The 14047-nt window shown below is 38.8% G+C and overlaps 1 protein-coding gene across 1 annotated transcript; it reads left to right on the forward strand.

The window, feature by feature from the left end:
- Positions 1-6: 6 nt before the first annotated feature.
- MS4A5 (membrane spanning 4-domains A5) lies at positions 7-13188 on the forward strand. Its single transcript, XM_008054390.2, has 5 exons — positions 7-176; positions 1529-1657; positions 3444-3500; positions 4782-4934; positions 13078-13188. Exons 1-5 carry the CDS (start codon positions 24-26, stop codon positions 13186-13188), a joined length of 603 nt encoding a protein of 200 aa, XP_008052581.2. The 5' UTR covers positions 7-23.
- Positions 13189-14047: the final 859 nt, after the last annotated feature.

Genomic DNA, 14047 nt, shown 5'->3' on the forward strand with positions numbered 1-14047 from the left:
TTCAAAATATCAACTTCACCATCATGGATTCAAGCGCTGCACACAGTCCTGTGTTTCTGGTATTTCCTCCGGAGATCATAGCTCCAGAAGTTTCAACAACAGAACTTTCAGCCAAAACCTATGGGACTCAAAACCCCTTGCAAAAATTTTTTACTACAAAAATGAGAATCTTCGGGGTAAGATTTGTCCTCATGTGTATTCTACTGAGGCAGGAAAAAAAGATTTTGAAAAATACCTGTTGGCACATGTGTTGAGATAGAAGCCAATTCCAACTTTGATTTCTATTGAATTCAGGAAGTATGGATAACATTTCTATACCATTTATGTACAAGATTCTGTAGAGAGAAAAATATAAGACAAGTAAGCCAAGGTTCTTAAGTTCTTAAAGGTCACAATCCCCAAATTGACCAGCTATGAGATTTGACAAGTCAAGTTTAGAGGGGAAAAAAACAAAACAAAACAGAAGTCAATAAGTCAGACTCTATATCCTAGATTATTGCATTCTAAAGTTTTCTATTTCCCCAATAAAAATAACAGAATTCATAGTTGACAGCATAACATGGTGCTTTTATCTATGGTGTTTTTGTAGGAATATTTTCTTAATACCATAAGTGCTCATCTCTCCATTGATTCATTGACCTAGTCCATAAATATTAATTTTATTTTATTTACCAATTCGTCCTTAAGACAATGTGAATGAATATGAAGTATTAGTGGAACATTCAAGTGAAGATATTTGACAAGAACTAAAAATGTGGCTCTGGTCTTGACAGAAAAAGGTATCATTTAGGACTCACCACTTAAAAGGGATAGTTCCTACTCAGTAAATGAGATTACTCAGACTGAGTAAGTGGACTGAGAATAAAGGAGAGCAGATTGTACACTTATTATACCTTGTATAATTTGCATTTTTTGTATCATTCTCATCAGTCTTCCCTAGAATTATTTGTCAAACCTCTGCTCAGTGTTGCAAAGCACCACAAGTGTGGCACGGGGGAGAGAGAGAAAACATAAACAGAAGAGACAAGGGTGCTTTGGGCCTGGCATGGGGCGTGTGACCATATCTCTACAGACTCAGAAGATTGGTCATCTGCAGAAGGGTTTTTCAGACAGTCCATATCTTCTAGAGGCCCAGCGGGTACAATGATATAGAATTCAGTGCTTCTCAAACTTTATAATCTATACACTAAAGAGTTGAAGAGCTTATTCAGACCCAGATTTCTCAGCCTAACCTGGAGATTCTGTTCAGAAAGTATGGGATAGGGCCTGATAGTCTGCATTTCTAGCTCCCAGGTGATCCTAATGTTGCCAGGACCACATTTTCAGGACCAGGGATTTAGATGGTGTTTACCTACCAGATACAGTGACTAAGAAAGTACCCAGAGAATTATAAATGGATTTTATTACCCTTCCCCTACTTACAATAAAGGGTAATTGCCAAATTATTTCAACTAAAAGAAGGTCACCTAAAGAGAACAAAACTCACCACTTTGCTTTTCCTCACCATGACTTTTTCCTCTATTTACAGGCTATCCAGATCCTGTTTGGAATTATGAACTTTTCTTTTGGAATTGTTTTCCTTTTCACCTTGGTAGAACCATATCCAAGGTTCCCCTTTATATTTACTTCAGGATATCCATTCTGGGGCTCTGTTTTGGTGAGTATGGCCAATCAATTTCAATTTGAAGCCAGGCCAACCCAGGATGTTAGGGAATTCTTAGTTATAAAGTAAGCTAGATTCATTTGTGTCATATGCCTTGAAGAGTCCAAAAACCTTGTGGAAATTATGTGCCCATTAATTCATCAAAGTTACTAATATTCCATCATTGGGTCTTGAAGTTGTTCTTTTGGGAGTATTTTTCCAGGTCTTGAAACTGTTTATAATATGGTTACTCATTCTCTCAAGAAATAGTTACTACTGTAAGCCAGATACACAGAGCAAGGCAATGAGGTACTAAAGGTTAGTAAGACACAAGCCCTTCCTTCAAAGGACTCTCAGTCTAGCAAGAATGAATACATGTAAACAGGTCATTCCAAGGCAGTGTGATAAATGATATCACCGAGGTGCAGGAAGTACTACCTAAGCACAAACAAAGGAGTAATTTACTCTTTAAAGAAGTGGAGAAGTGGGGAGAGTTTCTCAGAAGTACATTTTCAGCTGCCCAGAGGTATTTATTTAATTACACTTAATTCCATTCAACAAACATGAATTTAGCACCTAATTTTGCGATAGAGCATGGGCAGGGGTATGGATTAAGAAAAAAAGTAGTCTCTGGTCTCAAGGTCTCAGTCAAATGAATCGTCAGACAGTTACTCCAGGGTGTGATGAGGAAGGACAGAGGACAGAGGCGGCTTCCACAAGAACGGCCCAGGCAAGACAGGGGGAACGCTGCCTAAAGACATTTCCCACTTGGCCGAAGTTTGAGGGGGTAAGGACACACATGAAGGATGGGAGTAGGGGATGCCGAGGTGTAGGGGGTAGGGATGTCTCGTGGCGTGCCGAGGGAGAAATACAAGTAAAAGCTGAGGTATGAGAGAGTATTTTCTGCAAACTACAAGAGTTCAGCACAAGTAGAACAAGATGGGGCAAGAGAAATACCCATGAAGCTGCTGAAATTTAAAAACAGATGTGTTGTCATCAGATTTAAAATTTCCATTAGACAGTGGTGCTAGCACATCTGACTCACCTCCGTGAAATTTTGGAGGATTTTTAAGAATTAGCTGCGTCCCCATCTCTTGTTCCCGTCAAAGAAAATACACTGGATTCCAATAAGATGAAATCCACTCTTGATGGTTGTCAACTGACCTGACATCAATGTAACATGATATCAAAACTGAGTCCACAATAGCAACACAAGGAAGACAAATGAGCAAACTAAAGCCCAGCATGGTTAAAAAACATTTTCAAGTTCAAATAAATAGCTAAGGCTACAGCAGATTTCCAGTCTAGCGTTCTGTCCACTATGCATTCGTAGACAGTCATGTAAGGTAACTCACCCTTCTTGCTGCCTTGAGGATTGTGTGAACTCGGAAGGAGGCCAAGTAAAAGAAATGTGTAGAAGTCTATTCTGGCAATGGCTCATGCCTGTAATCCCAGCACTTTGGGAGGCTGAGGCGAGAGGATTGCCTGAGCCCCCAGGTTCAAGACCAGTCTGGGCAACATGGTGAGACCTCGTCTCTACAATAAATCAAAAACATCAGCCGGGCATGGTGGCGCGTGCCTGTAGTCCCAGCTAGTTGGAAGGCTGAGGCAGAAGGATCGCCTGAGCCCACCAGGTCGAGGTTGTGATGACCATGAGCGTGCCACTGCACTCCAGCCTAGGCAACAGAGTGAGACTCTAACTCAAAAATAAAAAATAAAAATAAAAAGAAGTCAATTCTGTGAGAATTCCTTAACATCAGCTAGATGTGTCCATCATTAAGATGTTTATTCTTTTTAACAGTTCATTAATTCTGGAGCCTTTCTAATTGCACTGAAAAGAAAAACCACAGAAACTATGGTAAGTTATATTTCCACCTTATTAAAAATTTATGACTTTAAAATAATTCAGCCTCAGCCAGGCTCGGTGGCTCAACCTGTAATCCCGTGCCTTTGGGAGGCTGAGGTGAGTGGATTGCCTGAGCCCGCGGGTTCGAGACCCACCTGGGCAGTGAGACCTCATCTCTACAATAAATCAAAAAAATCAGCCGGGCGTGGTAGCACATGCCTGTAATTCCGGCTACTTGGAAGGCTGAGGCGGAAGGATCGCCGGAGCCCAGCAGGTCAAGGCTGCGGTGGCCAGGAGCAGCCACTGCACTCCAGTCTGGGTTACAGAGTGAGACTCCAACTCAAAAAAACAAACAAATAATAATAATAATAATAATTCAGCCTGGCCTTGAAAATAAGTTTGTAAGATCATTAAGCCACCGTAATTCCACAAACCAAGTTCTGATACCAACCAATGACATTTGCTACCTGTTTTCCTAGATTTATAAACTATCGGTGGCAGAAAAGCACTTATCTCTAGGTCATTCAGCTTAATTTCTTATTTTGTATATACAGATACTGAGGCATAGAATAGTTAAATGGCTTTTCCAAGTTCCCAGCCAATTCATAGTAGAGAAGGCGGTCTCAGTATTCCCATTACTCACTAATTCATTCTGCATTGTTAATATTTACTGCATTCCAGGCATTTTGGCAGGCACTAGTTTGACTCATAGAAAGGCACACTGTAAATAACCTAAGTAAATCACCTGCAGAATCTTGAAATAAAGAATACAATGCTAATGAATGTAAAGTTGCAATCCATAAATAAATTATGAGTGTAAAAGTAGAATATTTTTACTTGACTCAAATAATCAAAGACATAAAATATTAATATACCAATACATGATTTCAACAAAGGATTGAAAATTCTTAGTTTGTCACTTTAGGAAGAAATAAAAATGGCAGAGAACAATGTTCGGTTAAACACAGGAGTCTTACTTACTTACAAAATGTAAGTAGATCATGACTTTTACCAGAGCATCAATCAAAAGGCGAGTGTCCCAGGTACACTCCTGCTCCCAACATTAGCTTAGGCACAGAATATGGGGAATGTACAGGTGGTTAAAAGTTCACCGGATCCTCTCATTCTGCGGATGAAGACCAGAAGCCCACAGAAATGAAGTGACTAGCACATGACACATAGCTTTCTCGTGTCAGTGTGATGCGGTGACTCAAATTCTGCTCTTCGTTCTCTTCACCCATTGTTTTATTGGGCCTGAGTCATCCTGTTACATATGTTCTTATTCTATTTCAGGTAACAATGAGCCGACTAATGAATTTTTTTAGTGCCCTGGGTGCAATAGCTGGAATCAGTCTTCTCATACTTGGTTTCATCCTAGATCGAAACTACATCTGTGGCTATCTTGCAGGAAATAGTCAGTGTCATGCTAATAACACCCTATTCCATGTAAGTATGATGCATTTTTAAAGTGAAGAGTGAATGTTTTCATCAAAAAGACTTGCAAGAGGGGACTCGAAAAATCTGGAATTTATGTATTTAAAAAATTGTGTATTTATTCTTACATGTTTAAACGTCAGTCACTTTCAAAGTACTCTCTGTTTGACACAATATACCTAGTAAGACACTCTTTTCACTGCTCAAAACAGCTTTTGAGTTTGTCCGTTTTGATGTATTTTTCCATGTTTTGGTTTCACGTCTTCCACATCGGCAAACTGTATCCCTTTGAGGATTTTTTTCATCTGGGGAAACAAACAAACAAAAAAGTCGTTGGGAACAAGATTGGAAGAATAGGCAGGTAGGGCACAGAGGTCATGCCAGTTTGGGTCAAAAACTGCTGAACACTCAGCACGATGTGGGCAGGTTCATTGTCATGGTGTTAGAACCAGTCACCTGCCTGCTACAAAAAAATTCATGGACGCCGAATGCAGCCTCTCACAACAATGCTAGCTGGTACACTGATGCCAGTTGGTTCCTAGAACACTTGACCTCGCGGGAGAAGCCTGTACTGCAAGAGGCCTCTCCTCCAAAAGATAATTTAGGTAATTGGGGGTCCCCCTCATATTAGCACTCAGTTAGCTCCACCCAGAAAATGTTTGGATACACATGTATTTTCTTTTACTCACAAATATTTACAGAATTTATAATATTTGGTAGACATTAGGTTAGGCATTGTAAAATAGGAAAACAAACACATTACATTATGAGTCCCACCTTTGGAAAAGATAAAACATGTTCATAAATCAGTGTAATTAAATATAAAGTGATATACTAAAAGAAAAATATAGGTACAGCAGTATGATTGCCGTTCATAGTCCTAGATGTATGTCAGAGTCACAGTGGTGTGTTTCTATGGTTTGGGATTGGGTTTTAATAGTTAGGCTGGGCCAGGCTCAGTGACTCAGCTTGTAAAGCCAGCACTTTGGGAGACCGAGGTGAGTGAATTGCCTGAGTCCGCGGGTTCAACACCAGCCCAGGCAACTTGGCGAGACCTCATCTCTACACAAAAATAAAATTAAAAAAAATTATCCGGGCATGGTAGCACACGCCTATAGTTCTGGCTACTTGGAAGGCTAAAGTGGAAGGATCGCCGGAGACCAGCAGGTCGACGCCGGGGTGCCCGTGAGTGTGCCACTGCATTCTAGCCTGGCAACAGAGTGAGACTCCAACTCAAAAATAAAATAAAATATGCACGTCTTAAAAAGCATGATAGATTGAAAAGAGGCCATTATTTTTGCTCTTTCCAAAGTACCATTAAAATCAGTGTAAAGGAATATAAATGGTTTGAGTCCACATGAAAAAAAAAAAGATAGCCACCCAGCTACATCATGAATTGCTGAGGAAACTGAAAACTAACCATCTAAGGAAAAGAGGGCTCTGATAGAAGATATTCTATATGGTAGATTCTAAGAAACGCTAAGCCTTGAATGCACCAGGTCCACAGAAAGCAGAGGTGAAGAGCCGAAAGTAGGGAGACTGCTTCTGGTGATGGTGAATTGGGCTCTTTGAACCACCTTCTCTGAAAACAGAAAAATGCTACATTAAAAAAAAAAATTGGAATGGAACGCCCAATTTTGTGAAAAGTGAAAAATAAAAAAGAAAACTTTAAAGTCATTAAAAATCTGAAAAGGCAGCTGTGACTACCAGATCCATTTTGAGATGGAAGTCTGTAATCTGATGTAACCTGAGATTCACAAGTGCAATGCTGAAGAGCGCCAAAACTCCTTATGCCCTGAGGCCATTCGCAGTGATGCCTATTTGAAATCTGATGCCTAGTCCAAGTGGAGTGAAAGACAAGGAAGTCAGGCCCAGAGTTCATTCAAGGCAGGAAAACTTAGAACAGACCATCTTCACATTAAACTAGGTCTTTGATAGGCTACTGCACTCCTCAGGGGATGACAACAAAAAAAAGAGAAAAAGCACTTGAGAAATTGCGGCCACAGAACAACCCCTCACCCCCCCACAACCTCCCATCCCCCTCCACCATGGGTCTTTTGATCTTTGGTAGGCATAAACTGGGTGAGCCAAGAATGACCAACCTTAACTTGGCCTTGGGACTTGGTGCCTCTGGCAACTGACAAAAGCAAAGTCAAGGGCTATCTAGGGGAAGAGCATCCAATAATCTCAAGAAAAATCTACCAAATTTCCCACTGGAAAATTAACAATTAGCACAATGCATCAAAAGAGGCATACAAAGAAATAAGACAATCTGAATAACAACCAACAGAGACAAAATGTAGGAGAAACAGAACCACACATAGGTTTCTCATATGAGAAGAGATTTTTTGAAACCACAATGTTTATCATGTATTAAGAAAGACATGATAATCTCTAAAATGTCTGCAGGGAATCGGAAACCATAAAGAGTGAAATAGATTTCCTAAATACAATTATTGTGCCCCCTGCAAATAATTTTTTAATTTAAATTTTTAAAATAAAGATTGTCCCAATTTAAAAAAATAAAATTGCATTCTACTTACAAGAAATATCTACACAAACAAGTAGACTTGACTTAGGGCAAGAAGCATTGTCAAACATAGGATAGGGAACTTTCATAATGATAAAAGGGTCAATCCACAACACAAATATTACAATTCTAGGTTTGAATACTCCTAGTAACTGCTCACAATCAAAAGGGAAAGCTAACACAATTGAAAAATATAAGTAGAGAATACTAAAAATCATCATAAGAAATTTTAGACAACTGAAAGATGTAGAAAGACCTTAAAATTATAGGATTTTAATAACACAATTGACAAAATTTCCCTTAATGTCACATATAGAACTCTGCACCAAATAACTGCAAAATATTGTCAACTGACTTTTTTAAATTGACAGAGAGGTTTACATTGTAGGTATTTATGTGTACAACATGATGTTTTGAAGTATTTACATACATGGTGGAATGCTTAAATCTAGTTTATTAACAAATGCATTACCTCACATACTTATCATTTTTGCAGTGAAAGTTCTTAACGTCCACCTTGCATTTTTCAAGAATACAACATATTGTCATTAACTACTGTTAAACCCAAATTTCAGAATCCGAGAGACCAACAAAGAGCCAGCTCTGATGCAAACACACAAGGGTCTTTATTCAGGCTCGAGTCTGGGCTCACGCCCGAAGCAGTAGCTTCAGGGACGAGAGCCCCGATCCAGCATGGCAAGCAGTTTTTATATAACATTACAGAGGGAGGGGAAAGAACTTTAAACTTGTTTTTACATGATAGGGTAATTTCTCCTAATGGGTACGGGGGCACTTGGGATTGGTCTGGTCCACTCAGCTACCTGTGATTGACGGGGGAGCTGCTAAATGAGCAGAGTGGAATGTCAGCAGGCAAGCTAAGCAAAGGAATGTCCGGGAGGGGTTTATTACTTGACATTCACATACTGCTAGCAGCAGTTGCAGAAGCAATCGGTTATTTTGAGACAAACAAAAATTAAACTTAACAAAACTCTAAGTACAAACACTGCAAACAAATACAGTGAACGTGGGGTAGGAATTCATATAGTAATAGTTCTTTTAGAGTGTTTTTTTTTTTTTTAATCTCTTGGGTCTCTCACTACAGTCACAATACTGTACAATAGACCCCTTAAACTTATTCCTCCTAACTGTAATTAATGGAAGTCAGAAGATAATAGAATGACATTGTTTAAGTGCTAAAAGAAAATAATGCTAACCTAGAATTTTAGGCCTGGTGAAAATGTTCTTTAAAAATGAAAGTGAAAAAAATGATAACTGACAAACAGAAATTGAGAAACTTCACACAGAAGATTTAACAATTAACCATATAATGAGCATTCAAGTCTCAACAAAATTCAAAGGATTAAAATCATACATAGTATGTTCTCTGAATACAATGAAACTGAACTAAAATCAATTTTTAAAAAGGTAAAAAATTTTCAGACTGCTTGGAAACTGTAAATTATGCAAGGCACAAAAAAGAATTTACAATAGAAATAAAAAATATATTAAAAACAAAATGATAATGAAAATATTCATACCAAATTTTATCGTATGCCACCAATGTATACTTAGTGGAAACTTTATAGTTTTAAATGCAAGTAAAGGGAAAAAACACTAAAAAATGAGTTATCTAAGTATTCATATCAAGAAATTAGGCAAAAATGTTAAAGACAATGAAAGAATCAAGATATCAAAGATGAAATAAAAATGAATGAAATATAAAGCAAACAGACAAGACCAATAAGGCTAAAATATGGATGTTTGAAGGACTAATAAAATGGATAAATTCCTTATAATTAATCAAGGGAAAAGAAAAAACAAATTATCAGGATCTAACAAGGGTACATTACTACAAATATAAGAGGATATTATGAACAATGCTATAAAAATAACTTGATGCTTTAGATAAAATTGACAAATTCCTTATAAAACCCACCTACCAAAACTATGTCAAACCCACCTGCCATAACCAATACAGAAAAAAATCTGATTAGTCTTATGTCTAATAAAAAATCCAATCCATAATTTAAAACTTTCTCTCAAAAAGTAAATAAAAGCAAAACATCCATGAGTATACTAATTCTTCCCAATATTTAGAAAAGAAATAACACCAAACTTGACAGATACTTTCAGAAAATAGAAAGAACACGTCTCAACTGACAAGTATTTTTGTGAGGCTGTCAAAATTTGACACTAAAATATGATAAGAACATTATAAAATATAAGAAAGTTAAGGACAATTCTATCTTGCAAACTTTGAGCAGAAATCTGAAACAAAATATTAGAAAATCATATTCAGTAATATTTACATGATAATCTATCATGTCCAAGTCAGTTGATACCAAAAGTACACAATTGGCTTCTCATTTAAATATCAATCAACAATAGACCTAAATGTGAAAACTTAAACTATAAAGCTTGGTGAGAGCAGAAAGTTGGGGGAAGAATTTAGAAGAATATCTTCATGACCTTGGGAGTAGGCAAAGCTTTCTTGGTAGAACACAAAACGTACTAACTACAGAGAAAAAAATAAATAAAATAAAATGCACAACTTCAAATTTTTTTCAAAAAAGAGTAAAAGAAATAAGCAAACTAAAACCAGTTCTTTTTTTTTTTTTTTTTTGATTCAGAGTCTCACTCCTTCGCCCAGGCTGGAGTGCAGTGGCATGCACGCTCATGGCCACAGCCACCCCAGCATCGACTTGCTGGGCTCCAGCTATTCTTTTGCCTCAGCCTTCCAAGTAGCCAGAACTACAGACATGCACTACCACGCCCGGTTATTTTTTATTTTATTGTAGAGACGAGGTCTCGCCAAGTTGCCGGGGCTGGTCTCGAACTCTTGGGCTCAGGCAATCCACTCTCCTTGTCCTCCCAAAGTGCTGGGATTACAGGCTGAGCCACCAAGCCCAGCTAAAACCAGCTCTTTAAAGAAAATGAAAAAGGTACAGAAAGGGAGAAAAATCCCTCATACACATATCTCACAAAAGACCCATATCCAGGATATATTAAGCACTCTCAAAAATCAATAATAAAAAAGCAGGCCGGGCTCAGTGGGTCAGCCTGTAATCCCGCACTTTGGGAGGCAGAGGTGAGTGAATTGTCTGAGCCCACGGGTTCAAGAACCACCTGGGTGACTTGGCAAGACCTCATCTCTACAATAAATCAAAAATTAGCCGGGCGTGGTAGCGTTCACCCGTAGTTCCAGCTACTTGGAAGGCTGAGGCGGAAGGACTGCCAGAGCCCAGCAGGTCCAGGCTGCAGTGGCCAGGAGCGTGCCCCTGCACTCCAGTCTGGGTGATAGAGTGAGACTCTGACTCAAAAGAAAAAAGTAAAAATAAAAAATAAAATAAAAAAGCAAAAAAGCATGAGTCAGACTTGAAAAAGCACTTTGCAAAGGTATCAGAGTAGCTAGTGAGCATATAAAAACACACCCAACATTATTACTCATCGGATAAATGCAAATTAAAAGCACAATAAAAACTCACTGCACACACACCAGACTGATTTTAATTAAATAGACTGGCATTACCAAGAGTTGGAAGAAAGGTAAAACAACTATAATTCTTATACCTTTTTGGTGGGAGTGTAAGATGGTTTAACCACCTTGGGAAAACTATATGTCAGTTTTAAACAAAGTTAATCATACACCCACTTTATGTCTCATACTATATATGAGAATTTAAATTTCTATCAACAGCAGAATGTCTAAACAAATAATAATTTTTCAAATCATAAAATATCTCTCTGCCATAAAAAAGAACAGCTTACTGATATATGAAGCAACATGAATGCATTTCAATCCATTATATTGAACAATTTCAGATACAAAAAAATGAACCGGCAAATTTAACAAATGTTAGAAATTGGAAAAGTGGTTGACTCTCACTGAGGTGGAAAGATTGACTGGAAGGGGACACAAAAGAACTTACAGAGGTGATGAAAATGTGATAAATATTGATCTGGAAAGAAAAACAAAGTTCACTTCTTTATATATAAATCTTGGTATGGAAAAAATATTTTTAAAGCAGATAACAGCAGCGTTTTAATGTTTTTATATACACTGTACATATAACTGACAAGAAAAAGTCAAGGACGCAATAACAAAAGACAGAATATGAGGAAGGAATTTACAAAAAAGCAACTCTAATGGCCAAACATACTTATGCCGTAATGCTCAAAATCAATAGTAGTCCAGGGATGTGCCAATTAAATTAACAATAAACGAATATCTACATTCATTAGACTAGCAGAAATTAAAGAGCTATAACACACGTCGCTGGCACTTATCACTGGTGAAAAGAATGCTCTTGTGCATCAGCAGTGGAAACGTGAAATGTCACCATTTTGGAAAGTAAGGAGACAACATTTACTTATCTGAAAAATACACATAACCTTTAACTCAGATCTCAATCTCATAGCAATTAAACCACTTACATACAGATGTACATGTACAAGAGTGCTACCGCAGCATTGTTCAGAGTGGCAAAACAAACACACACACCACGGAAAATGAGGAGGAAAGAGTAGTTCCCGTCACAAAAGAATGCATGAAGGACAGCTAATTACACTGTGAGATATTACGTGGCCAGTAGAAACCATGTGGCTCTAAAATAGATAGCTATTCAACCTACAATCAAAATACAACAGACCCATCTGACTACACAACAGAACGTGAACCATATTAACCTTTGCAACCTAAGTATAAAGTGCAGCTCTCACAAGATTGCAAATCTTTTATTTATTTATTTATTTGTTTGAGTTGGAGTCTCACTCTGTCACCCAGACTGGAGGGCAGTGGCATGCTCCCGGCCACCGCAGCCTCGACGTGCTGGGCTCCGGCGATCATCCGCCTCAGCTTTCCAAGTAGCCAGAACCACAGGCGCGTGCTACATGCTAATTTTTTATTTATTGTAGAACTGAGGTCTCACCAAGTTGCCCAAATGGGTCTCGAACCCACGGGTTCAGACAATCCACTCGCCTAGGCCTCCCAAAGTGCTGGGATGACAGACTGAGCCACCGAGTCTGGTCAAATGACAAATTTTAACTGGTATAGCACTAGTGTCCAGCCTCTGGGTCACTGATGAAGCATGTATCTCTCTCTGTGCTCTTAGTTGCCAAAATACAAAAAACCACTTTAAATGTCTTTTGCAGTGATAAATGGAACACAAGGTGGTATTCCTGCCCTAGGCTGCTTCTTAAGTCTTTTTTCTGGACTTTTCTCTTTTTCTGGGCTTATCGTTTTTTATTTTTCCTTCTTTTTCTTTCTTTTTATAAGTTTGCTTCTTTCATCCATTTCTTCACCTTCTTTATTTCTCCTTCATAGGCCATTTCTAAATACGCACTTTTTGTATTTTATATATTTATCAAACAGAGTACTCCTACATATAATTTAGAAAGTGTATTATTTTATAGGACTTTCTCTAAGAAAATAATGTGCTAAAGCAGCTGTAGACTCCCATGATCCTCCACCAACTTGACTCCTAAGAATCAGATACACTTGAGAGACGGGGGCGGGGGGGATGCACAGAGCTTTTATCACCTGGGCATTACTACCTCACTGTAAACAGAGAAGCCATTCCTGTGCTAGCGTCATGCCTCTTCACCTGTTCTCTTCTTCTGTTACAGGGAATTTTGATTATGTTGATGATCTTCAGCATTATTGAGTTGTTCATTTCTCTGCCGTTCTTCATTCTGGGTTGCCACAGAGACGACTGTGATTGTAAGGGATTGTGTTGAATGGCAGTAAAGAAATAAAGACACGGAATGATATTATTTAGAGATGAATTTTGCTTATGAGAAAGACACAGAAGAAACATAGAATCTGAAGACAGGTAACTTGTGGAAGCCAAAGGGAGCTACTTGCGGGAGGGGGTTCTGGGGACATTTTGACAGAGAAAGTACATCGTGTCTCTGGGCGAGGCCATCCTGTCCTCTCCCCAAATTGAATGGTCACCTTAGTGTTGCCACCTGTGTTAGCCATGCATTCTTTCAACTAAAAGACAACAGTGTGGTGTTACAAATGCACCAACTGATGCCGAGGGCCTGGGGTGACCCAGCCATCTAACTTCTCTGGCTCATGACATCTGTGGTTTTCTCCAAGAGACTTCCACACAGTGGGGCCTTCTCCATCGTTGTGTGGAAAGATGAGGTTGTTGGAAGCATGGTTTGGTCCACAAATCTGATATTAATGCTGCAAGATCATCATCGTTAAGAGCTGATCAACTAGAATAGTGACAATAGTGAAAATAATGAGAGCAAATATTGGTGGAGCCACTATCAAGCATCATACCACATTTTATATGGGTGGGCTACTCATTTAATCTTATAAAAATCCTAAGAGGTGGGCCAGGCATGATGGCTCACGCCTATAATCTCAGCACTTTGGGCAAGAGCATTGCCTGAGCCCAGGGGTTCGAGACCAGCCTGGGCAACTTGGTGAGACCTTGTCTCTACAATAAATAAAAAAATTAGCTGGGTGTGGCAGCGTGCGCCTGTAGTTCCAGCTACTTGGACGACAGAAGCAGAAGGGTTGCCTGAACCCAGCAAATCTAGGCTGTGGTGCCCAGGATCGTGCTGCTGCACTCCAACCTGGGCC

This window comes from Carlito syrichta, unplaced genomic scaffold (genome assembly GCF_000164805.1).
Source record: "Carlito syrichta isolate Samal-C Ts95f unplaced genomic scaffold, Tarsius_syrichta-2.0.1 Scaffold289974, whole genome shotgun sequence".
NCBI classification, from domain to species: Eukaryota; Metazoa; Chordata; class Mammalia; order Primates; family Tarsiidae; genus Carlito; species Carlito syrichta.